The sequence below is a fragment of the Haliotis rubra genome, unplaced genomic scaffold (genome assembly GCF_003918875.1).
Source record: "Haliotis rubra isolate DU_JTF1 unplaced genomic scaffold, ASM391887v1 Scf70, whole genome shotgun sequence".
NCBI lineage: Eukaryota > Metazoa > Mollusca > Gastropoda > Lepetellida > Haliotidae > Haliotis > Haliotis rubra.
Genome location: NW_025767413.1, coordinates 2,047,596 through 2,073,006, shown reverse-complemented (window position 1 = coordinate 2,073,006; position 25,411 = coordinate 2,047,596). Strand labels below are relative to the sequence as shown.

The following is a 25,411-nucleotide window of genomic DNA, read 5'->3' as shown; positions in this document are numbered from 1 at the left end:
TGATTCAGGCAGCAGTGTCGTTAAAACTCATTACTCATTGGCATCAGATTGGCAATATTGAAAAATGTTATTAATGCTCTTCACATGACTATTTATGAAGATATGGATGAGTGATTTCACTAATATGGTACAGGCATAAATGTATCGCATTGATTTTTACCCAGAATTTGAGGATGACTGATCAATTTAACTGCTCATAGCTGTGCCTTTGCCGTCCATTTTCTATGTGATTGATAAAATGATGTTAGATTGTTAAAATCCTAATACAAGTTAACAAAATTTCATAAATAATTTTGCAAATATTTTAACCCCAAATGATTGTAAGCTAATGAACTTCATGGCTGTATTTGTAAGAATAAATGTTCATATAATTGTTTGGACATTTAAGCATTTAATGCTCTGAAAGACATTTGCATGGAGATCTAGCAGTGCTTCAGAATGTATGACATTCAACAATAACGATGATAGGATACTAAACACCAAATCAGTAGGACTACATAATGAATCTGATGATTAATAACAACAGTCTTTTAAATACAAGATGTATTTAAATAATTCATTTTGCAAAACATACATCCAGTTGCAGTGCCAATTGCAGTGAAGCGGGTCATTTTACTAATAGAAGTGTTTCTAGCCTCATGAACAGATGTAGTTAAGTGAGTGAGTTTAGTTTTACGCCGCACTCAGCAATATTCCAGCTATATGGCAGAGGTCTGTAAATAATCAAGTCTGGACCAGACAATCCAGTGATCAACAGCATGAGCATCGATCTACATACTTGGGATACGATGACATGTGTCAACCAAGTCAGTGAGCCTGACCACCCGATCCCATTAGTCGCCTCTTACGACAAGCATGGGTTACTGAAGGCTCATTCTAACCCATATCTTCCCGGGTTGATGTAGTTAAGTAGGAACAACCCTGACAGTACTTGAAAGGAGTGACAAGAGCTTGTTTCTACGTGATGATGTAATTTCAGAATTAGAACAGAATCGAAAGTGTACATCATTGTGCTTCTTTTCTGAAAAGATGCTTCTCTATGTAGGACTACCAACAATCATAATCTGTTATGACATAAATATGACTATCTATTGCAGGATAAACAAACTGCTAGAGGGTCGATATTAGTTATGTCTCCCCCCAAAGGGTCGGGAGACATTGTTTTTGGTTGAGTTTCCGACGGCATTGACAATCTCATTGTTTCCGGAACACAACTCTAAAACTACTTGAACAATCTTCACCAAATTTGGTATACTGCCTCTCCATATCATGTAGATGTGCCTTTTGGGGTTTGAGTATTTTTTGACAAAAAAATTGTTTCTGTTTTCACGGCAACAATTTGGACTCTGACGTTTTGAAGGGTAGAGTTCGTTTCCGGAGCAAAATTCTGAAACTATTTGACCCATCTTCACCAAATTTGCTATACTGCCCCTCCATATCATGTAGATGTGCCTTTGGGGGATTTGTTTTTTTCTATTCAATTTTTTTTTTCATACTTAGAGATTTTGAAAGTGAAGGAATCAAATGAAGTGTTTGAGGTCTCAACATTGAATTGGGGGAAGGGGGAGACATCTGTTTTTAAGAGTAAAAACACTTTCTAGTTGAAAACTGGGTGGATATAGGTGAAAACTATTGGAGGGTGGACATTAGTTGAAAAGTGTTGGAAGGTGGATATAGTTGAAAACTATTGGAGGGTGGACATTAGTTGAAAAGTATTGGAGGGTGGACATTAGTTGAAAACTATTGGAGGGTGGACATCAGTTGAAAAGTATTGGAGGGTGGACATCAGTTGAAAACTATTGGAGGGTGGACATTAGTTGAAAAGTATTGGAGGGTGGACACATATTGGAGGGTTTAGAAAAGTATTGGAGGGTGGACATTAGTTGAAAACTATTGGAGGGTGGACATCAGTTGAAAAGTATTGGAGGGTGGACATTAGTTGAAAAGTATTGGAAGGTGGACATCAGTTGAAAACTATTGGAGGGTGGACATTAGTTGAAAAGTATTGGAGGGTGGACATTAGTTGAAAAGTATTGGAGGGTGGACATTAGTTGAAATCTATTGGAGGGTGGACATCAGTTGAAAATTATTGGAGGTTCAATTTTCACAATATTGGAGCCTATTGTCATGAATGGGCGTGACCAATCTTCAACTCACATTCAACTGACTTTGTTTTAATATTACATTATGGTGAAAACTAAGTGGGAAGTAATTTTTAGTAAATCAATGTGTCATTTGCCAAGGAATCCTGACATGTAATTTAATAACTTTTACAACTCACAGTAACGATTCAGCCAGCTGTGCTTTTGTTTCAGTCCATTATTTCTGTGATATATAATACATTGTCCACTTTGTACATGAAATGGACAGATACTGTGGCAAATATATGAGCAATGGGTCAGTAAATCAATAAATCAAAGGTCACTTGCATGACTAGAAACTATTGACTGCCATGTTAGATTTGAGAGTAACAGTAAATATCATTTGCAAGTTCTTATTTAGATTTGATTTGGATAATATGAGTCTCTCTCTCTCTCTCTCTCTCTCTCTCTCTCTCTCTCTCTCTCTCTCTCTCTCTCTCTCTCTCTCTCTCTCTCTCTCTCTCTCTCTCTCTCTCTCTCTCTCTCTCTCTCTCTCTCTCTCTCTCCTCTTTTTCTCCCTCTCTGTGTGAGTAGGGGATGGAATGTTTGGTGATACGCTAGTGTGGATGGGAATAAATACAGGATTCACTTGTGAATCACAGAAATACTAATTCTATAGAACAATGATTTTATCTTTAATCTGTTATTGCTATTTTGGGGGGTTGTCATATATACAGCTTTGAACCCGAACCAGTATTTGGACCAGTATCCAATGGAATACATGGCTTCAGCCATGCCCAAAGCACACCATTGTGTGATCATATGAATGTGTACGTCCATACAATAAAATGGTTGCTCTGGCTGCAACATCCTCTGGGAATGGGAGATGGCAAATGTGAAAAATGTTTATTGATTAGCCAATGTGAATGATGTCTGTAATATTGTTATGATATACAGGGATCGGGTTCAGTTGGCGCAGAGTATTTGGACCCTTTTGTTAATCTACTGTGAGACTGCATTAGAATTTAGAGCCGACTATTGTCTGAATATTGAAGCTGAGTTGTGAGGGAAAATATTGATTTGTTGTATCTGTTTATTTGATATTTTGAAACCAGTGGATAGTATTATATCAAAACACATGTTACATATTGGTTTTGTAGGTAGGGAAGATATACCGATGAACATATAAAGCTCTAGTGTTTAAACCATGCACACACCTTTGGGCTCCAGCTGAGCAAAATATTAAAGCTTTTGTCAAATTTGAATCTAAATATCACATGCAAGCAAGGCACATTAAGTACATTCACTAACTATATATTCAGAAACTACAGAACTACTGAACTAATATTTCCATAAGGTAGACACAGTTTATGGACAACAACCTTTGGTTTATCGTAATAGCATCATTTCAGTGTAGATCTTACACCGTTGTCAAGCAAGATATTTCATGAATAGTTCTTCACCCATGATGTCAGTAGTGGAAGTGCCAGTATATGCAGCCAAAAATCAGATCACTCAGCACTTAAACTTTAGATGATCTTTTACTTCATGGTCCTGTTCTCATGTTGTTAGAGTTAGTTGTGCTTAAGGTCATTTTGAATAGTGTTGCAGTTATATCATGGTGTGTCAGCTTAATGTTGGAGGAAAGGCTGAAATGTATTTCTCAGATGTTTACCCATTTGATGAAACATATGACCACTGGTATTATACTCCTAAGGGGCGATGGGGTAGCCTAGTTGTTAAAGTGTTCGCTCATCATGCCAAAGACCCGGGTTCTATGTGTGACATGGATACAATGTTTGAAGCCCTTTTCCGGTGATATCACTGGAATATTGCTAAAAGCGGTGTAAAACCATACTCACTCACTCACTCACGTTCCTAAACAAGGAAACATGATCTGTTCGAAATAGGATTCAGTGCTACCCACAGTCATATGTTTCTGGCTTTCCTTGGGAACAAAACTCTACGAAGCAAATGCTATTCCTTAGTTAACTAAACAACCCATGACCCCTCTTGGCAAAGCATCATGCTTATGTTATCTTGGCGCATTAAATATATTTGTTTTGTTTTCCTTCAGTCATACTCATGACACAAGTTAGATCATTATTGAAATGAAACTTATTCAAGAGCGAAAAACAATTTGTAAGACAATGACATGACATTTTTTGCTCTTTTTAAGGACAATGCCATATTAGAATATTCTGATATTATAGTTAACATAATAAATTAATCTTATGTAGTGTTTAACCGATTCTATTTGTCTACAGACAAATGCAGGATGACTTTGAGAACTATCAACAATCGGTGAAAAAGCTAACAGAAGAAACAAGGAAGATCCCACTCCAAGATGAAGGTGCCGTCTGCCAGATCTGCCATAAGACCAAGTTTGCAGATGGTGTTGGGCACAGCTGCCACTACTGCCATCTCAAGTCATGTGCCCGGTGTGGGGGTAGGATGGCACTACGCTCAAACAAGGTGACCCTTTACCTTCATTATCCGTGCAGTTCCACTGAAAAACATTCATCCAATCAATGGTTTTATGTTTATTTGTTTTTCATAATATTGCTTCTGAAAAATCTACTGATGTTTGCATAATGTGGATCAATTAGGGCCCTGTTTGCAGGTGCAGGTTTTACATTATTTCTTTCATAATTATCTTTCTCTCATTCAGAGGTGCAATGTATAATATATTTTCTTAACTTCATATTTTGAAATTTACGTGATAAAAATAATACTTATACTGCACCCAACTCCAGGCACAGAGTACTTGCTCATGGTGCTACAAGCAAAATGAAGTCACTGCAAAAAGTCATAGGCAAATTTTTTTTCTGGGTGTTGCAAATTTTGTGCTGCACTTCCCATTGTAATTAGATACATTCTTCACACAAAATCTTCCAGTTGTTTAAGGATCCAGTGTCAGCACACAATAATATTTACTGAATATTAATACTATTTTTCTATCACATCCACTATCAGAAATTGGTTCAAGATACATGTGTCATATTCTAGAACAATCAGCATCATCTTTCTTGCAGATTTTTGTCAACGTTACCATATCTCACCATGAATTATACTTCCATTCACGTACTGATATGAGTGACATTGATGTCAGAATGCTGACAGTGTATAATTAGGCCACTTTAGATTTGCTGATATTGCTAAAAAAAGAAGCACCCTGTTATCTGAGACATTCATAAATCTTTGCAAACAAAGTTGAGGTTAGCTGAATATGTAATGTCCTTCTGTTTGGGTACCACCATCATTATCCAATGGCCTGACAGATGGCGTCTGCATACTCTTAATATCTCTAGAACAAGGACTTTTTAAAATGTTTTTCAAGAAAAGCTTTATGTTTTCAAATGCTATGGATGATGGAGATAGCTTTTAATGCCTATACAGATGCATCAGCTTTGTAACTATACTGGCTGCTGGAGTACTGTTGGGTGAGCAGTACCATGGTTTTGATGACAGCATGACCACACTGTGCCAGCACCGGAGCCAGAGCTTGTCTTGGTGAGGTCCAGTGGCAGCAGAGTCAGGAGTGGGAGGGAGGGATTGAGGGAGAAAGGGCAATGGCAGATTCCTGGTGCATGCTTACTAAGAAAGCTGGACGATCAATAAATCCATATGACCGTAGGATTGTAGACTGGTTCCAGATAGCTCGGTCTCTTCTCCATGGGAGCATCGCCTTCTTACTAGGGTAATACTGCTACAGCTATGTGTTAGCATCATTTGGTCAGACATTGCAGATTTGGCTTTACAAGTGCAAGACCCTTCTGTTGCAGTCTATGCATGCCAAAATATCCGCACCTCACAAGAATATTAGGTGACAGTGCAATATACAAACCATTGTGTTATAGAATAAGATCAGTCTGAATTTCTTTTCTTTTCTTTTATCATACTTTCAGTTTTTTGGTTATTGTACATACCCAAATAGAAGTGATCTAGGTCTGGCCCTGTTCCTCAAAGCAATCGTAGCTCTAAGATGATCGTAACTCCCATACTTTAACACAGACTTACGACTGTCATAGTGCTACGATCGCTTTGAGGAATGGGGCCCAGGCTTAGAAATGAGTTTTATTTATGAATCATGAAAGGCAAACATAGAAAAAAGAGAGATATACCTATAGAAGCAAACTGTAAATAAATATAAAAAGACTATTCCAGTTATAATTATTCTGTGAAGTAATTGATTTTTAAGGATGACGACTGATAGTGTAGAGATAAACATCAGAGAAAACTGTTCCCATTTACCCTGCCAGGCTGATCTACTCAAGGGAGATAACATCCAATGAAGTGTGTTTCATTATTCAGCCGTGCCAGCAAAGTGTGACTGTTTAGTACACACCAAGCAATACATCTCATTACTTGACTCGACTGTGTCACCCAACCAGGGTATGATGCATACTAGCTATTGATTTCTCTGACGCTGTGATACCCTCATTGTTTATATATTACGGCGCCATCACATACATGTAGCTGTCACTGCTCACTCTAAATAAATGTTTTCTCTCGTATTTTAGGAAGGACCATTAAACTATACACTATGAATTTGGGTCTATTTGGTAATTTTTGAGGCAATATCTGTTTGTGCACAGTAGCTGGGTCTTGGATGAGTTCTGTGACAAATAGTAATTAATCTTTGTAAGTGACAACCATCGTGAAATATTTCAGGTCATGTCATTTAACCAGTTTCAGTTTGGAATAAATAAAATGAAATTTATTAGCATGTGATCGGGGTAACCAAGCAATGCTTCTTTAAACTGAAAAAGTTAGGCCATGCTTTCTAACAAAACTATTGCTCACTGAAAGGCTGATAACAGAATAGGTTGAGCGTCTGTTACAGTATCATAATATCACAGATTTCATACTGTTTTCCACAATAAAATTATAAATCATTAAAGAAGCTGTCACAGATTTATAAATGTATCAACTAGGTGCCATCAGGACCCAAAGACATTTGAAGCAGCAGACCCTGATAAAATTCTTCAGATCCTCATTTTACAAACATGCCTTTTATTGTCACAAATAGATCAACACGTAACATATGTTATATTTGGGATTACACTCTCTTAGTAAAGTACAAATTCTAGTACTTTTGTTGGGTTGAGTCCCATCCGGGATTCGAATTCACACCTTCAGAGTCAGGCACCACCTAATCGCCAGAAAACAAAGTCAGCTGCCTAACCCGCTCAGCCAATGCAACTTCCACAAAAAACGGAAGTCTGGACAACTGGTAGTCTAGACTGCGGACTTTGTGTACCCCTCTGATAAGTGTAAATTGGCACAGCTCCCATGGCCAAAAATTAAATAAATCAACACATATATTTACTGCTAGCATGACCAGTACAAATTTAAAAGTATCCCAGGCATAATCTTCCTGCCACAGGTCTATTGTCGGCAACTTAAATTAAACACTGTTCATGATTATCATAGCAAGTAGAGTCATCAAGTTTTTTTAAGATCAGAAATGAACGAAAGAAACAAAACAACGGGACTCTTCATCAATACCTGTTTGACAAAAGTCATCACCCAGATTCTTGTTCCAGCTTTAAACTGAGTCATGATTGGACCATATAACACTGACAGTGGAATGTTCTAACGTGACTGCATTGATTGATTGATTGTGTATCTCCAGTATAACTCTATCCACCCAACTTTTACAGCCCATTGTAGTACACAACCGCCTAGAAATGCAAATACTGGTAGCCGTTCCAATGAAACTTGTTTAGCATTGACACTAACATAGAAACTCAAAAGCAATTGAAGCAGTGTCTGCTATTATGTGTAGTTCAAAACAAAAAGCAACTGAATGTATTTTGATTATGTAGATAAGTTTTTTTTAAATGCTATGCTGTGTCAGTTTCTATCTCTGTCACCTGTGACACTGGTATGACTGGAGTTGATGACAGAGCCAGGGAAATAAAACCTCGCTCAATAAGTGCGCAGGGTTAGCTTTGTTGATTAGTATTGATCATTGAGACTGTTAATTAGTATTGATCATCAGGACTTTTATCAGTTTTTATAGATCTTTGTTGGTTATAGCATGCTGTTCAGTCTTATCCTATTATCACCCACAGTTAGTCACATTGCAAGGTGGTGATCAGCAAGGATAGCTGTCCATCTCATTCTTGATGAAGGGCTTGAAGATTTGAGGGTATTTTACCTTAACAATAGTACAACTGCAAGAAGCATTTTGACTGTTAAGATCTACCTTGATTTGAGCATCCCAGGGTTAGCAGCTAGGATAGCCCTCAGCAAATTATTGATCATAATAGATTTAAGTCACACCTGTGAAGAAAACATTTTTAAAGTGTGAAATGTTCTTTGTGTCCTTGTTTCCTGTGCCTAAATTTGACATATAAAACTATGGGGTCAGAAGTATTTGAAATGCAAAACCTGATCATTAAGAAGAGATAAGCTTGATAATATACTCAATGTCATACCTCAAGAACAAAAAAAGACAACTTACGAACAAAACATGATTTGGTTGTACTTCTATTTGCTTAGAATAATTTTTCAAAGACATCCTTTTTATTGGTCCAACACATACACACAGAGTGAATATTAAGTTTCCAAGGGATAGTTTGAAAACAAATTGCAGTCCTCTGGTGTAAGTTCTCTTAAATATTCAGCAACATTCCGAACTTGACAACTGTAAATTTTAGCTGAAGCACTCATGTTCAAAATAACCTTCATTGTATTATCTGTATGTGGGCCTGATGCCTTAATACTGAATAAAAATTGATTGAGTTACTATGAACAGGAACTGAGTGTTGTTCTCAGATACAACAAGACAGTCAGGGAGACTTTAGGACACAAGATGATCCACAATAACCATCTTAACATGTTTCTATATTTGTCATATACTTTTTCAGATTCCTTGCTGCCCAGTTCCGGATGAGTTTTGGTTTATTTGAAATAACTATCTAATGTTTCATTTTCTTGAGAGGAATATTTACTGTACATATTTTACAATATTACTGGACGTGGTATTTTCAGCCTGGCGTATTTGCCGCAGGTGCCAGTGCAACGGCAGAACCCAAGGTAAAGGTCAAGGTCCTTTATGTTGTGTAATGCACCTGCGTCATAGGCTGAATGTTAGATTATAATGAAGCTATGGTTTGGTTGGTATTCAGCACTGTGGATGTATGATAACCTAAACAGGACATCAGAAATCAGAACATGTCTGCCCATTGGGTTTATTTTGGATTCATCTGCTATGGTGTTTTTCCTGTAAGAATCTGCAAATATACCTAAATAATCCAAAGATACGTTTCAGTTAAAATCACATTGTTTAGTAATAAAGCTTTGGTTGTTACCTATGAAAAGAATGTTTTTACATATTTTGTAACTTTGAGAAATATTTCTCACCTATAGTCAACAAGATGAACATCAAAGACTAGAACTTTTATATATTTGATATACCTAACAAAAGTACAATTTAAAACCAATGCAATGAACAGAAGGCTGACCATTCCATTCCATTATATATGGTAGAGTAGAATCGTTCATGTGTGTTGGTTTATTTCCAGATTTGTCATACCTATCCCATATTGTTTTCTGCAATGCATGTCCAGGCACTGGCATGAACATGGGATCACCATTTACATCCCAGACAGTCCCCCCTCCCCATTGTGCCTCGCCATGTGTTACCCAAGTCTATACCTTCATTTTACATGTACTCAGCATTATCATTTGTAGGACACTTGTTGTACGGACCGACCATTTGACATTCAGGTTGGTTGGGGAGTTGTATGGAGACTAATTTGTTCTTCAAGAAACATCATCAAAACTAGACATTCTCGTATATTCAGGGGTGGAAATAACTTTAAAATTGATAGTGTACTCCGGTACAGTGGCACATGTAAAGTCACTTGCCCTGATAATTTTTCCACTATACCGACCGTTTTCCTGCTGATTTTTTAAATAAACAACATAATTACCATTGGAAAGTCAACTGGACACCGGTACAGTGTGATATACAAATTTGCTTGCCCGACAGAAATAAACACTGGACTCGGACATCAGGCAATGGGTTATTTCCATCCCTGATATTACATCTATGAATAGAAAAATATTAAAAACTATCTCACAAGAATGTATTTTGTGGCTGAAAAGGTCTTTCCACAGAATGTCAAATGGCTGGTCCTATAGATACTTGTTATTTTCAAACTGTCTTTAATCGCTGACTAAATTTAATTTTCTGGCATGCATGATTTAACAAATTCACCAAGGTCATGTGTTTTGGGCGTTTATGCTTTTCTGTATGATAAACAATACTTAGCATGCCTTTGAACCACTCGTATAACATTTCACATCTTGAAGTTACTAAACCAAGAGATTTGAAGCAGTTTGACTAGTAGTTTTCAGTTATGCACCTTATTTTGTTCCATTGTTAGATGTGTTGTGTTTTTGTAATGAAGAAAAATATTCCTTTGTTGAATAAATATTGGATGATACCCCATGTGTTTGTTTATTTCCAACCATGATTCTCCATTGAATTTTGTGTTCTGAATGAAACTGATTGATATTGTTTGAGTATTATTTTAGTTTCAGCTAGAAGTGGTTTACATTGTGTGTTTAGATACATATTGATATAGATTTTAATCTATTATTTGAAGTTTTGTGTATGTTATGTTTTGCCATTATCACAAGTAGTTAAATGTGTTACCTGTCAAATTGAGGCAGGTTCTCACGTTCATAACATAATAAGTTCATATGTTGGAAGGTCCTATTCATGGCATTCTGTAAAATGAACTTACGGGTGCACTAACGGTATTGTTAAAAAATCCAAGAACTTTTAAATGGTTTGACTGCCCAGTTAACATTTTTTAAATATGATATGTCAGTGCCCTAGAATAACCAGCATCAGTTATGTGACAAAACATTCCATTGGAAATGATGAAATGACAAGTGCGATAATTCCTATTTTAGCTCACCTGAACCAGTAGTTAAACTAAGCTTTTTGTAATATCCCCATCCCTGTACCTTATATACATGTATATGTCAATAGAAGCTGCTAGGATTACATGCTGTAATTTTACTTCTGTCATACTAGAAATGGTGTGACAATAGCTTGTTCAGAGAATTGTAGGTTAAAGTGTTTGTTTGGTATGCCAAAGGTCCAGGTTTGAGTCCCCACATTGGTACAATGTGTGAAGTCCATTTCTGGTGTGCCCGCCGTGATATTGCTGGAATATTGCTAAGAGCAGCGTAAAACCCAACTCACTCACTCACTCAGATAATTATAATTTTAATTTTATTTCTTTTGAGCTATATGTCATGTTTCGGTTCAGGAACCTAGTCTTAATAACAAATATTTTGATCTATATATACCAGAACATTCAGGCAAACTGCAAAGATCACTATTTTTAGTGTTGATATATCTTCCATTGTGTTTTAAAATTGTGTTATAAGAGCCAAGCAATTTATTTTATGTGGTTTAATGTAGAGAGAGGCATCAGTGAATTGAAGGGAATTAAATAGGCAGCACCATAGAGAAGCATAAGCAATTTCTGGAGAATCTATTAAACAAACAAAACTGGTTGGCAGTTGTGAAAAATATGATATAGTTTGTTTTGTAGAAAATATCTAACTGTCAATTTTTGTGTTAATTTTAAATGAATAAATTAGTTGACGGTGCCCCCAGAACCAACCCCAGCCATCTTTATCCTCTAAATAAAATGCTTGCTCTCTAAAGATGTGTTGAAAACCTGAAGACACTATGCTGGATGGTTACATGATAAAATTGTATGACTTTTTTATTTTTTATTGGTATCATGTGGAACACATCAGAAAATGATAATTCTATGTAAGAATTGTAACAACTGTTACAACTTCTAGCAGCAAGGGGTGGTTGGGTGGTCTAAGCAATTGCTGGATGCGATGAAAGCCCACTTTCTATTTCTCACATGGGTACAATGTGAAGCCCATTTCTGATATTCCTTGCCATTATATTGCTGGAATACTGCAAGAAATGGCATAAGTCCATACTCACTCACTCGGCAAATTCATGCAACAAAATTTGGGACTGTATTCCATAATTTATCTGCCCAATGTTTCATATAACCTGCACTGCAAAACAAGTACAAACAAAGTACATCTGCCGTCACAATCGAGAAACTTGAGCATGATAAGTGTTCACATTAGTTACAAAATGTTAATGACATGGAAAATGTCTTGCCATCAGAAATAGAGTGTTATTCCACAATTGCCTTCATAAATAGAGTGTTATTTCACAATTTCCATTAGAAATAGAGTGTCATTTCACAATTGCCATCAGAAACAGAGTGTTATTCCATAATTGCCATCAGAAATTGTGTTATTCCACAATTGCCATCAGAAATAGTGTTATTCCACAATTGCCATCAGAAATAGTGTTATTCCACAATTGCCATCAGAAATAGTGTTATTCCACAATTGCCATCAGAAATAGTGTTATGCCATCAGAAATAGTGTTATTCCACAATTGCCATCAGAAATAGTGTTATTCCACAATTGCCATCAGAAATAGGGTGTTATTCCATGGGGAATAGGACAAGAGCAGAAAGTGTATATCTATTAAGTTTATCATACAGCACTTGTTGAACTATTTCATTCCCCAGGGAGCAGCAGGTGCCCTCGATATAATTACACAACAGATGGAAAATAAATATGTTGATAGTTGAATAAGTAAAACAAGGTGACAAGGTTTTTGATTGCACATGTTTACAAATCCGAAAAAGTGTGTGATATAAATGCATGACATTAGCATTTTGATTAACTCTTTCATGAAACCGTTTATGACTAGTTTATAAATCTGCATGGGCAAGCTGACGTCAGCCTCAGGTCGTAGTTTGACATTTGTGGAGTCTGTGAATCAGCTGGAGCAACTGTGACTCACAAGGATAATTGCAGCCAAACAATTTAGGAAAATGAGGATTTAATCATACATTAACAATGTAGGGATAATTAGTCTTAGAAAATGTGACCTATTTGTGGTGTAGGTTATGCATGTGTATTACTTTGCATGGATGGCGTGAATGTTATAGTTAATCCCTGCTCACCCCAGTTGAACTGTTAAATGGTGATGTTGGATAAAGTATGTTCAGCAAACCATAATGGTTGATGCCTAAAGCTACAAACCATAGTGTAGTTAAGTTTTCGTCTTAAGTTTATTTGTCTAACTTTCCTGTTTAATGTAATGAAGAACTTAAACATATTGTGCAGATTAAAAGTAAAACTCATTTGTGTAGATACAATTATTCACAATAATTCCACAAAGAATATATATCTCTATTCTGGCACCTATACAATGACAAGTTTTTGTATACTTTGTGTATATATGTTGTATGTTTCCCATTTTCCCAATGCTGTATGCAATGAAAAATATTTGTCTGTCAACTTGCGGTGATGACGTTTTGTAACTGGTACTCTGCATCATACAGTGATGCAAAATGTTGCTCAGCTATATTGTACTCGAACATTTATCTAACTATATTTCTATGTTAACACAGCGCAATATTACAGCTTCATAGCACAACTCTGTCCATTTCATTGTCTGTAAAAAGGATTATATCAAAGGATGGCTTAAATTTATACCTGGAATAAATTACATTAAAGGATGACTTAAATCTATACCTGGAATAAATATGTTAATCTGGTTCACTTACAATTATTATTTTCACTTGCAATGTTACGGGCACATTTGTATGATTGAAAAAATCAATTTTGCAAATCGTACTTGAGAATCACACTCATACAAAGATTAAAAGTAGTAGTAGGTGTAGATCCAGCCAGACAGTGTCTGATTCACTTTGTGTTGTGGGTGTTTGGTGTGCGTCTAAGTGTGCTCTCTTTCCTCAGACAATGAAATGGACTGAGCTCAGATTGCAGCCAGATATGCAGGTAGGTCACCACCTTCATCACAGTTTCCCTCCATACATCCCTGCTTCCAAACATACCACAAAGTGAAACCACTGATGTACTTGCAGCGTCTGTATGATAAACAGACACGAGTGTGTTGTGATATCGTAGATGTCAGATATTCGGATTAACACTGGCATAACATGGGCCTTTGGTCATATCTCCTTATGATTTAAATTGATTCCTTACACAGTAAAATAACATTAGAAACCATGTATTAATATAATGCTTGAGTATTTATCCTAAATATAATGTAGTGTCAAAATGATTTGAATTAATATTTGTGTACAGATAATTCACACATTCAAAAACATCTATCTAAGTTTATCTTAAGTGTTAGGTTACATTTTATTTAGCAGGTAGACATTTCACATGAAATAGTTTCTCATTTGTTTATCATATCGTGATACCAAGTTTATGGAATTTGTTGAGGATTATCCATCCTAATTGGTGTATTGATTCAACTGGTTACCAGTGTGATATGTAAGTTCTTACATTCCTATATGATATCATGAAGATGAAGTTTGTTTGGTTTCAGTTAATGACTGCAAACAATCATAATACTTAAAAAATAGTATTTTAAGTTGTACTACCAAGTTTATTATGGTTGGTCTTTTTTTTCTTATTTTTCTAGTTCCATCTCTCATCATTGTGTATTTTAACACCTGATTTATTAGGTTCATTCTTTGAAAAGATACTGTAATTTCATCTTCCAGAAATTAAAACTAAAAATATTATGATAATAAAATAATAGTATAAATTGAAATTATACAGTACTTTGTTTGCAAAGTTTTCAACACAACTCTAAATACAAATGATGAGGTGTATTTATATGTCAGAATACATTACCTGAAGAATTGAGCGTGAAATATATTTAGGTTTTAAGAAAAAAACAATTTGATAGTTGAAGTATCTCTATTAAATGTATATATAAACATGAGGTAATGTAATATGTCTCACTAGTTTGAACAATATACTGCTCTTCTGTTGAAACTAAGTCAACTGGTGCCATAAACAGTAACTGTCTTCTGGACAGTAGAGTAACACATGTTGAAAATGTCATATGAGTATAAAAAGTGAATTCATTTTTGCACTTTTCAACATGTTCTAAATTTTAAACTGAAAATGTTTACAAGTTGCCAGTATTAATACATTGCTGTAATATTGAAAAGACAATAGTAGTTAATGAGTAAACTAAGTAGTTGTATACTTACTCATCATGTGATAGTGTCATGCATTGCAAAGAGAAGGCAATGTGGATTTCATAAAACCACTGTCATGAAAGAATTACACTATCTGCAGGTAGGGTTACCATTCTTTTTTGCACACATTTGTAATGGAATATACCTATAGTCAGTAATCAGAATGTGGAAGGCTAATTTGTGTAGGCTTTCATATGAAATCTGTCCAATAAATGCATGGAGTGATGATGGCACACCTGATCCAAAAACAAACAAATGTAGAAGCCTAGTCTTGTGTATAATACCTAGTCAGTCAGAATACATTATGTATTTTCAAGCCACAAAGTGAGGAGGACACAGAAAAGCATAAGTGAGCTGTATTGTCATGGCTTATAAGCATCTAATTAAACATGCAATCTTAACTGCTCATGGAATTAAATTTTACTGAAAATTTTAGTAATCACTTCCAATAAGTTATAAGGAATCTTGTTCTTAATGACAATCCTTTATAAAGCATGATATCCCTTTGGTATCAGAGTTACTCTACTTCTGAATTACTAAGTGCTATTACAGTCAGCATATACAGCACATGATGAAGTTGTCAGTATTTCCATTGGATTAGAAAATGAACCTAGACATGGCATGCTGCTCACACCATTAACCATTGGTTAAAGAAAGTAAGAGTTGTCCAAGTGAAATTGAAGGAAGCATCATGCACATTGAGTTGGCTTCATAACAAGCTAATTTTCTGTACTATTGAATATTTTTCAAATGAAAAGATGCTCTAACAAGAAGAGAAGTCATGTCCATGCCACATGATACTTGAGGTCTGGAAGCCTGTAAGTGGCCTCACTGTTGACCTTTACGTGTGAGCAATTGTATTGTATCCAACACCGCTCACCCCTATGTAATTTGTCAGCACCAACAGTTTCAGTTTCTTGTATGTAAATGTCAGTGCTAAATTATTGTTTCCAGTTGATTTAGGTCAATCAGAATTTCATTCAGAAACATTAAAAACCTGTCAGTTTTATTTCTACCTTGAGGACCCTTTACATATTCTTCAACTTCTTCCCATTGAATCCTTTTAAGTTGAATTACAGATAAATTATAGGATGACCTAATATTTTTATGATAATGATAAATAAAGGAATAACATTGGCATCAAACAGTTCACAGATAAATATTATTGTTTATTTTCTATTCATAAGATAATGCAAACAAACAAAAATGTTTTCCTTTCCTTTTTTATCCATCTTTACTATGTTTACAGAAGTAATAAATAATTATCTCACTGAAATACCTGGTTTATACCTGTTCATATACTTAATGGGACAATGAGTGCTGAATTATTTCTAATTGTTTTGAATCTGTTGATAGTAGTTCTAGGATACAAATAAAAAAAGGTTTGGTTCCCATCAAATCATATGTAGTCATATACCTACATCAAGTCATCTGTAGAAACATGTTCTTCCATAATAACTTCTCTCTGTGGTAATGAAATGACAGTACCTGATGTATGTAATGTATGTGTGAAAGAGATACCAGTTAGGTGTCTACAGCGTCAGTGACAGCATGTTGCAGTACTGATACACACATGCACATACGCATTTAGTCACAGCTAACATGCAGGAGCTTTCAACTAGCAGCAGCCATCCTGCGTCGCCATCAGGGTAAGCAGGGACTTTGCAGAATCCTTCAACATGTTTTTAGTTGTGATGTCATAAATGTGTCTTCTCGATTCTGTGAATTTGTACTTGGAACACAACCTGGAACACTTCCTTGGTGGTTTCTCCTGTGCGCCAGTGACTATGGACATTACCACTGCTGTTGAAGATACTGTAGCCTTCAAGGAAACCAATTCATCGTTTTGACATATAAATATATATGTTAAGGATGAAGGCGTAAACCTGCCTCCAGAATATTTGTATTGAAGAAAGGTTTACCCATGAACCATGTAAAGAATTGCCTACATAGTTTTTATTGGATGCTGCTTTGTTGAAATATGTCTTTGATCTTCATTTATGTCACTGACATGAAACGTTTCAGTTTTCGTTTCAGATTCAATTATGGCTGTGAATTCCAGCTGAGAGTGTCAAATGATTTGACTTGAAGATGCATGATTTAATTTGTTAATATTTACCTGTTTTCAGATTATATGGGCATGCAATTTATGTCGGAAGAAACAAGAACTGCTTGCAAAGACAGGTGCTTGGTATCATGGTGGCATGGCAAGACCAGTGTCTTTAGACATGCCAGAACAAACTCCTGCATGTGAAAACTTATTAACAAAAAGTCTAGACACTACTAGCCCGCCGAATGAAAAGAAACAAAAGATGCTTCAACAAGATGGTAGTCAAGGATCTGAGAAGGAAAATATAGAAAAATCGAATTTTAGTCGAACAGGTAGTTTACAAGGGAGAGAACTCAAGAGACAGTATTCAATGTCAGATGCACTAACAGAGAAGAAATCAGCTGATCTGACAAATACCCCGGCTGGACCCGGGTCTTCTAGTGATAATAGAATAATCTCAGAACAGGAAAAGTTACGAGAACATGGACAGATAGAAAGAGGTAGGGGGAAAGAACGCAGCCCTGCAAGACACAGATTTCACAGTGAGTCCAGGTTGTCGGAGACTGATAGAAAATATAGGGATGGCTATGCAGATAATCATCACGTGGAGCGTGATCGTCATGGTGATAGGGGACAGAGGTCTAGAGAAGTGTCTTCTGATAGGGCATTAACTGGGCAACGTGGGAAGGAACATCGAGAACCAACAGAAAGAAGAGGAGAGAGACATAGGTATGTCTAATACTGATTAGTTTCTGTAAATCATGTGACACACTGGCAAGTCATATGAACATTATGGACAGCTGCTTACATTACATTTTTTAAAGGTTTGCAGTCATGAAGATAGATGTCAGTTATGGTATCTTTAGAATATGCCACAGGCTGGCTAATCAAATGTAAATTCACAGTATAGTGCTATTGATCATTTGGTTGAAGGTACAAAATATTTGAGGAAATCTTCCAAGATATGTGTTCATTTATATTAAAAGGATCATTTGGAAATGTCTCTGGGATGATTCCTTCATTTTAGGGATGGAAGAGAACTGGTGTCTCAAGCTTCACATGAGAGACGACATAATGAGCGCCAGGATGATCGAGACTTGGACAGACGGAAAGACAGTGGCAAGGACAGACGGAAAGATGGACAAACTGAACGTTATCGACAATCACCTGTGAATGGACGTCGAGAGTATCCCGAAAAGGATTACCGCGGAACACATGGTGATTCACAGGATATACGTGAGGGGCGAGGTGTAGATGCTCGTGATGGACGCATAACTGAAAATGAGGATGTGCGGGTTGAAAGACGTGGAAGCAGCAGGCATCATCGGGAACGTAGCATGAAGGACCAACGAAGGTCACCCAGTCGAGAACGAGGGGACCGTTATAATAAAGAATTAGAGATTGAAAATTTTAAAGATTCTCAAGTGCCAAGGCATAGAATTTTAATTGATCATGCAAGTGATACACAATTAACAGCCTCAGAGGAAGGTCGAGATGGGGACCGATTCTGTGATAAGAAACAACATCTAGATCCTAGCTCTGCTGCTTCACGGACAACACGGAATAATCGTAAAAAGTTAGAAAGTATGTTACGTAATGATTCTCTGAGTTCAGATCCATCTGACTGTGTTCGCCCACCACCACCCAAACCTCACAAACACAAGCGAGGTAAGAAGCAGCGGCAACACTCACTGAGCAGCTCTGATGATGAGATACGATCAACACCAGAGTGTTCCAGCTGTGAGGAGCAAGAAATTGAAAGTGAAAGTGTCAGCGAAAAAGGTAAAAATCAAAATCATGTAAAATATTATTTTTATTAATATCAGATTAATGAAATGTGGTTGTTTCAGTAATTAACTAAATCACTTACACTGAAACCCAGGGACAATGTTACTGAATAATCTTTTATCCGCTTAGACTGTTATCATATATTTATCATATAATTTTGTTTACTCGTAACAATCATCATACCATTCCTGTCAGTGATTTTGATGTAACAATGAGGATATGTCTTCTTTTATCAATAATGTAAGGAATTGGTAAGTTCTTGCTTATCTCCATACAAAACCAGTTGATTGTTGACAAAGTTGTTCAGAAACACAAACATCAACATGGTATTTTGGGTTTCTTTGTAAGCGGTAAATATGTTCAATATGACATTTCAGCTGTCTCTGATGTTTTAAGAACAACCATTAATCCGATAAGATCATACAGTAGTATAAAATCCATCTGACAAATGGCATGTCAACCAAATTGCAACACAATTGTTTAATCATTTAAAGTGTGATTCCATTACAGATGGACAAAAGTTCACTTGTCATCTAATGATTTTAGATTTGATAAGCATATTGTAAGGAATAGGTTTTAAACATATGTCACTGCAAATGTCAAAGTTCTTTCAAGGTACTAATGTAGGATGGAGTCAACTAATTGTTATGGAGAATGAGATGAAACACTTTGAAATGTAAAGATTATAAAGGCAGGAAACTGACATGAATTTTGTTGAAACCTGTAACAGATTAAATGTAACAAAACAAATGTCAGAAATGTTTGTTGACAGTCATCTGTGTAACCTATGATAAATAGGTCACTGCTCCTGTGGCCAGGGAAAATACTCAATCTAATTATGTTGTCCAACAGAGAATTGTCTGAGTTTCATCGTTTTTTAATTGTATGGTACAACGTTTCAGGACTTGTTCTGGCTCCATCATCAGGTAGAACTAAAGAACAGTTACTGTCCTTTAGTTCTACCTGATGATGGAGCCAGAACAAGTCCTGAAACGTTGTACCATACAATAAAAAGAAGATGACTAAAGAACTAAAGAACAGTAACAAGGCCCCATCATCAGGTAGAACTAAAGAAAAGTAACAAAGACCCATTATCAGGTAGAACTAAAGAACAGTAACAAAGCCCCATCATCAGGTAGAACTAAAGAACAGTAACAAAGCCCCATTATCAGGTAGAACTAAAGAACAGTAACAAAGCCCCATTATCAGGTAGAACTAAAGAACAGTAACAAAGCCCCATTATCAGGTAGAACTAAAGAACAGTAACAAAGCCCCATCATCAGGTAGAACTAAAGAACAGTAACAAAGCCCCATTATCAGGTAGAACTAAAGAACAGTAACAAAGCCCCATCATCAGGTAGAACTAAAGAACAGTAACAAAGCCCCATCATCAGGTAGAACTAAAGAACAGTAACAAAGCCCCATCATCAGGTAGAACTAAAGAACAGTAACAAAGCCCCATCATCAGGTAGAACTAAAGAACAGTAACAAAGCCCCATCATCAGGTAGAACTAAAGAACAGTAACAAGGCCCCATCATCAGGTAGAACTAAAGAACAGTAACAAAGCCCCATCATCAGGTAGGTAACAAAGCCCCATCATCAGGTAGAACCAAGGAACAGTAACAAAGCCCCATTATCAGGTAGAACTAAAGAACAGTAACAAAGCCCCATCATCAGGTAGAACTAAAGAACAGTAACAAAGCCCCATCATCAGGTAGAACTAAAGAACAGTAACAAAGCCCCATCATCAGGTAGAACTAAAGAACAGTAACAAAGCCCCATCATCAGGTAGAACTAAAGAACAGTCTACCTGATGATGGAGCCAGAACAAGTCCTGAAACGTTGTACCATACAATTAAAAAGAAGATGAAACCCAGAAAATTTTCTGTTCACTAAATAGCATATTCTAAATTGCCAATCAAACATCTATGTTGTCCAAATTGAGCTGTGAACCTGTTGAATTCAACTCATCTACCCCTCATTATCTGTTGAATTAATGTACGGATAATGATGCATGACATTGCTAATGAAATAGATTGTACCTTGCCATATGTTGTGTTTCCAAGAACTAGTTTAATCTTATTTCAAACCTATGCCAATTCACTGCAATAAGATGAAACCATATTGGTCAATAAATGATCCAATTAAAGTAGTTCCTATAGATGAGTTGATGCTTCACTTTAAAGCAAAGAAACATCAAATTCTGTGGTCTTTCGGAACATGTCAGTATATACGCGAAATCATATTGACTTGACTTGAAAGATGGATAATCATCAAAACACATTTGAAAAGAAGTGATGTTTTAGTTGGTGTTCAAGATCTACAACCAATCTCAGGTCCTTTAAATAGCAAACTTCTTTCTGGTTTCATTTCAAAAGTAGCAGGGCTCCAGATAATTATTCAACATCAGGAGTACGTACTCCTTATTTTTTCAATATAGGAGTACTCGAAAACCTTAAGAGTACATTTAGAGTACTGAATGGAATTTAATGGAGTATCAGTAATCTTGTGTTTCGTTTCATATATGCACCACAACATTGCTAGTCTTGTGAAAACAGGTCAATAAAAAATTAAACAAATACTTTTTCAGATAAATACGTCTGTACATGATTCTAAGATCCTACACTATTACCGTGGTGCATATCGGCTATGTTTTCTAAATTATTTCCTACCGTATCGTGCATATTTGTTATCTGTACATATGCCGATACGGCCCTTATCTGGAGCCCTGAAGTAGTATCTTTAATTGGTTTCACATGTCAAGATTTGTATTATAAATTAACCTAAATAAATGTGTAAGAAGTTTGGTGAAGCATCTACAAGGGTAAGACATGTATATTTGGTTCTTGGGCACTTGTCAGATTGGGCATAAACTTTGTCTGCTTCAGTTTTGTCTAAAGAATTAAAACAGTGGAGTGTATAGCTTGATACTTAGAAACAGAACATTCCAACAAAAATCAGTGACTAAGAAACGGTGGTTCCACTTTGTTCATCCTTTGAAAGGTTCATTCAGTGTATTTCATTAAAACCCAAATGTAGTTCACAGATGATAAATAGGGCAATGCAAACCAGAATTTATTCATTGTCACTCCAGATGTTACATGGAAATAAGACACTGTTTAAATATTAAAAAGTACTTTTGATAATTACACAGCACCAAAGTATGAATTTTATTAAAACAATTGCTTTGGGATAGAATATTATAGACCTAGATAATGTTGCAGCCAGTCACAAGTGTAAAGCTTAACTATCACTGTTGCTTGGGTCTATACTGTTTTATATCAGATGCAGTCAGTATGACATTTATTTCCTGCCAATATGTGTGTTAATGTATATAGCAATTATGTATATGATAATTGTTGGCTTTTTATTTAATTGTATAATTGGAAACCATTCATTCTTAGTCATTCTGCCTGAATCTGTGAAGTACCATAAAGTCATAAGATTTCTCAAATGAAAACATATCAGATAAATACGAAAATAACAGATTCACTGTCGGCATTGAGAGTGTGAATATATGTCACACATAAAAAAATTGATACTGCTCTGAATTGTAAAGATTTGGCCAAACTGTTAGCACAATTACTATGATAATGTGTTACATTTATTACGACTCATGATAATATATCTGCTTGAATATATGTCAAATATGCAGTGTTTGTACAGTCTTCCTATGAAAAACCCTTTGCATAATCTGCCGTTTATTATGTACTCATAGAATTTGTAGTCTTATAAACGAAAAAACAGTAATATGGAATGTGTACAGAATAAAAATACCTTCAACATTTGGCTTTATGGTGGAATATTTTATAAATTTGATGTTTTGATTTTGCTGAAAAAAAATCTCATTTGAAAAATTGACATTTGACTTAAAGCAGATCATGAATATGATGAAGGTAATGACTTAAGAAGTGAATGGTTTCTGTCGCTATATGGTTCTGCCAAGCAAAATGCTTTGACATTTAAATTAAAGCAGCTGGCATGTATAATATCTACATTTGATTAAATAGACTCCAATAAACTTTGACAGAAATGGGTCTGTCAGTATTGACCAATGATTTATTGCATTAGGCTCACAGAATTCAGTCCACATAGGACATCTGAAGGGCTTCAAAGCATTTTGCCATGAAACTTAAACAGCCAAGGTTTGAAACTGGAGTGATTACTTTTCTGTAATGAGTGCCATATCACTTATATAGAGTATAATGAGTGATTTATTGTAGGTTTCTATCTATGTTATATGTACATAACTAGGACCCTTATCAAATATGTACATTTTGTAGAATTCTGTTCAAAATTCAACAGAAACAATTAAGTAATTGTAGGCTTTGTAATAAGAATGATTGATACCATAAACATGATATTCTAGGAGTCACTGCTTCCCTTGGAAAAGTCCTTTTGATAGCATTTTCATTTTATAGTGATATATAGATTTCTCTTCATTACATCTCATAAAGATGTTAAAATTCATAAACTATCCAATTTTTGTCAAGTTGAATCATTTTATTGGCAACAATTTACTTTTCACTTCATGCATTAAAAAAATCTTCATCATTATTGCCATCAAAAAGTATGTTTTGCAGATACTTTTCCCCACAAGTATACTGTAGATTGGCTGATACACACATCAAGGATTAACGAGATTTCATAAGGAGATCTTTTTTTTTTTCAAAGAATTACGAATTCAATTTTTGTAGTGCTCGCTACCTTGAACAAAGTAGCAAACTTGCTGAAACGTTTTATGATGTTACCATGGACCAAAGAGCAAAGTATTCATTGTAAGTCTTTTCTACCAGTTTCAATCCTTGAATACACTTTAACTGGCTTTTGTTTTCCTTTCATCTTGCAATGGTGGCTGGTATAGGCTCCCGACTGCGATCACATAAATGTAAGAATATAACTGTTGCCGTCCTACTGAACAATATCATGACTACCCTCAACACAAGATAACTTTGACTGTTCGCAAAACAGGGCTTATTTGTGTGAAAAGATCAGAATATATTGGAAACTTAACTCTAATACATGCCAACATGGCAAAAGACATTTAACACATTGGAGGCAAAATGCAATGAACTGAATATTCAGGTCATGATCATGGTAAACATTGCTATTTGTTTTGAGTTGAAAAAAACATTTTTGTGAATCTTTTTACATATATTCTTGAAATTGATAAATGCTTTCAGAAATAATGTTATATTTTGTTTATATTGAGGAGACTTATAAATTTGAAATAGCATAAAATTATTGGAAGCTGATATTTTTACCTTTCTCCTTTTGTTCCTGTTTGTGGGTATAGTTTATATTTCAGATCTTTCATAGTTGAAGTGTTAACATAGTTTGAAAAATTATATAGTTTAATAGATACTGTTTCTTTAATAATTTTCTTTAATTTTTGTGCAAGTTTGGCACAGTAGTTACATATTTTCATTGATTCAGACATATTTACTTTCATATGTTTCTTCCAATTTTGTATTTGTCTTCAGCAATTTGTTAAAGGTGTAGGTCATAATTTCTTATTCTATTTTTATCCCTAAACTTTTTTTGATACATGAAAATAGTTTTTGACTAAATCGATATTGAAAATATATTACATTGAAGGCTGTTTTCATTTCTGAATTGAATATTTTTATGTTTATTATTTGTTAGGTGAAATGACTTCAAACTTTGAAGATGATCTGTTACTATGACATATATAACATGATAAAAGAAACCTAATTATGCAGGCATCAAGGAAACAACTCATACGGAATTCTTCTCTCCATTTCGAAATAAAACACACTTTCACACATGATTTAAAGATTTGATTAAAGCTGAATAGTTCATTACCAGCCTGAAATTCCAATGATAATGTCTTGTCCTTTACATTAATGAGATGTACATTTCCATCAAGAAATTGTAAGCCCTAGTTTTTCTGATGTATCAATTTTGACTTGTGTTACTGGGTGTCGAACAAGTGGCTACCAGATATGTTGCAATTGTTAGGTCATTTTATCCTTATACCTTGTATAAGCCATCAAATGTTACTGAGTGTAGTATGATGCGTGTGTCAGACTGTTCCCACTGGGTGTGTTCAAACAGTATGAGTGTGTATGGTAATGACCACATTTCAGACAATACCTACATATTTCATCAGATCACATATACCATCAAGCAGTTTACAAGTTTGTTGTTTATTGCTTCCTGCATGGAAAAATCTCATTTGTCAGTTACGTTTAGGATGGAGATCATTGATTGCATCTGGACAGTTTGATACACAGCGTTATACTGCTTCTTGGCATTTCCGCCCACTCAGTAATATATGTGAGATTTGTAAGACAGCATAGAGTTCCCTCGGTTTCTGATGTTAGTTGACTTTAAAGAATTTCTTCTTTTCAGAGAAGGG

General features: G+C 35.5%; 1 protein-coding gene and 1 long non-coding RNA gene across 2 annotated transcripts in view; one reads left to right on the top strand and one right to left on the bottom strand.

The window, feature by feature from the left end:
• LOC124258753 overlaps positions 1 to 25,411 on the top strand; it is an 83,859-nt gene that overhangs the window by 25,214 nt on the left and 33,234 nt on the right. The window contains 6 exon segments of the mRNA XM_046692835.1: positions 4,349 to 4,556; positions 9,084 to 9,128; positions 13,929 to 13,970; positions 17,320 to 17,969; positions 18,268 to 19,022; positions 23,894 to 23,917. Of these exon segments, the coding sequence (XP_046548791.1) occupies positions 4,349 to 4,556; positions 9,084 to 9,128; positions 13,929 to 13,970; positions 17,320 to 17,969; positions 18,268 to 19,022; positions 23,894 to 23,917 (1,724 nt within the window).
• LOC124258798 lies at positions 7,200 to 7,594 on the bottom strand. The gene is made up of 2 exons (XR_006893686.1): positions 7,270 to 7,594; positions 7,200 to 7,236 (listed from the first exon to the last, which is right to left on the bottom strand). It is a non-coding gene; the product is annotated as an uncharacterized LOC124258798 (long non-coding RNA).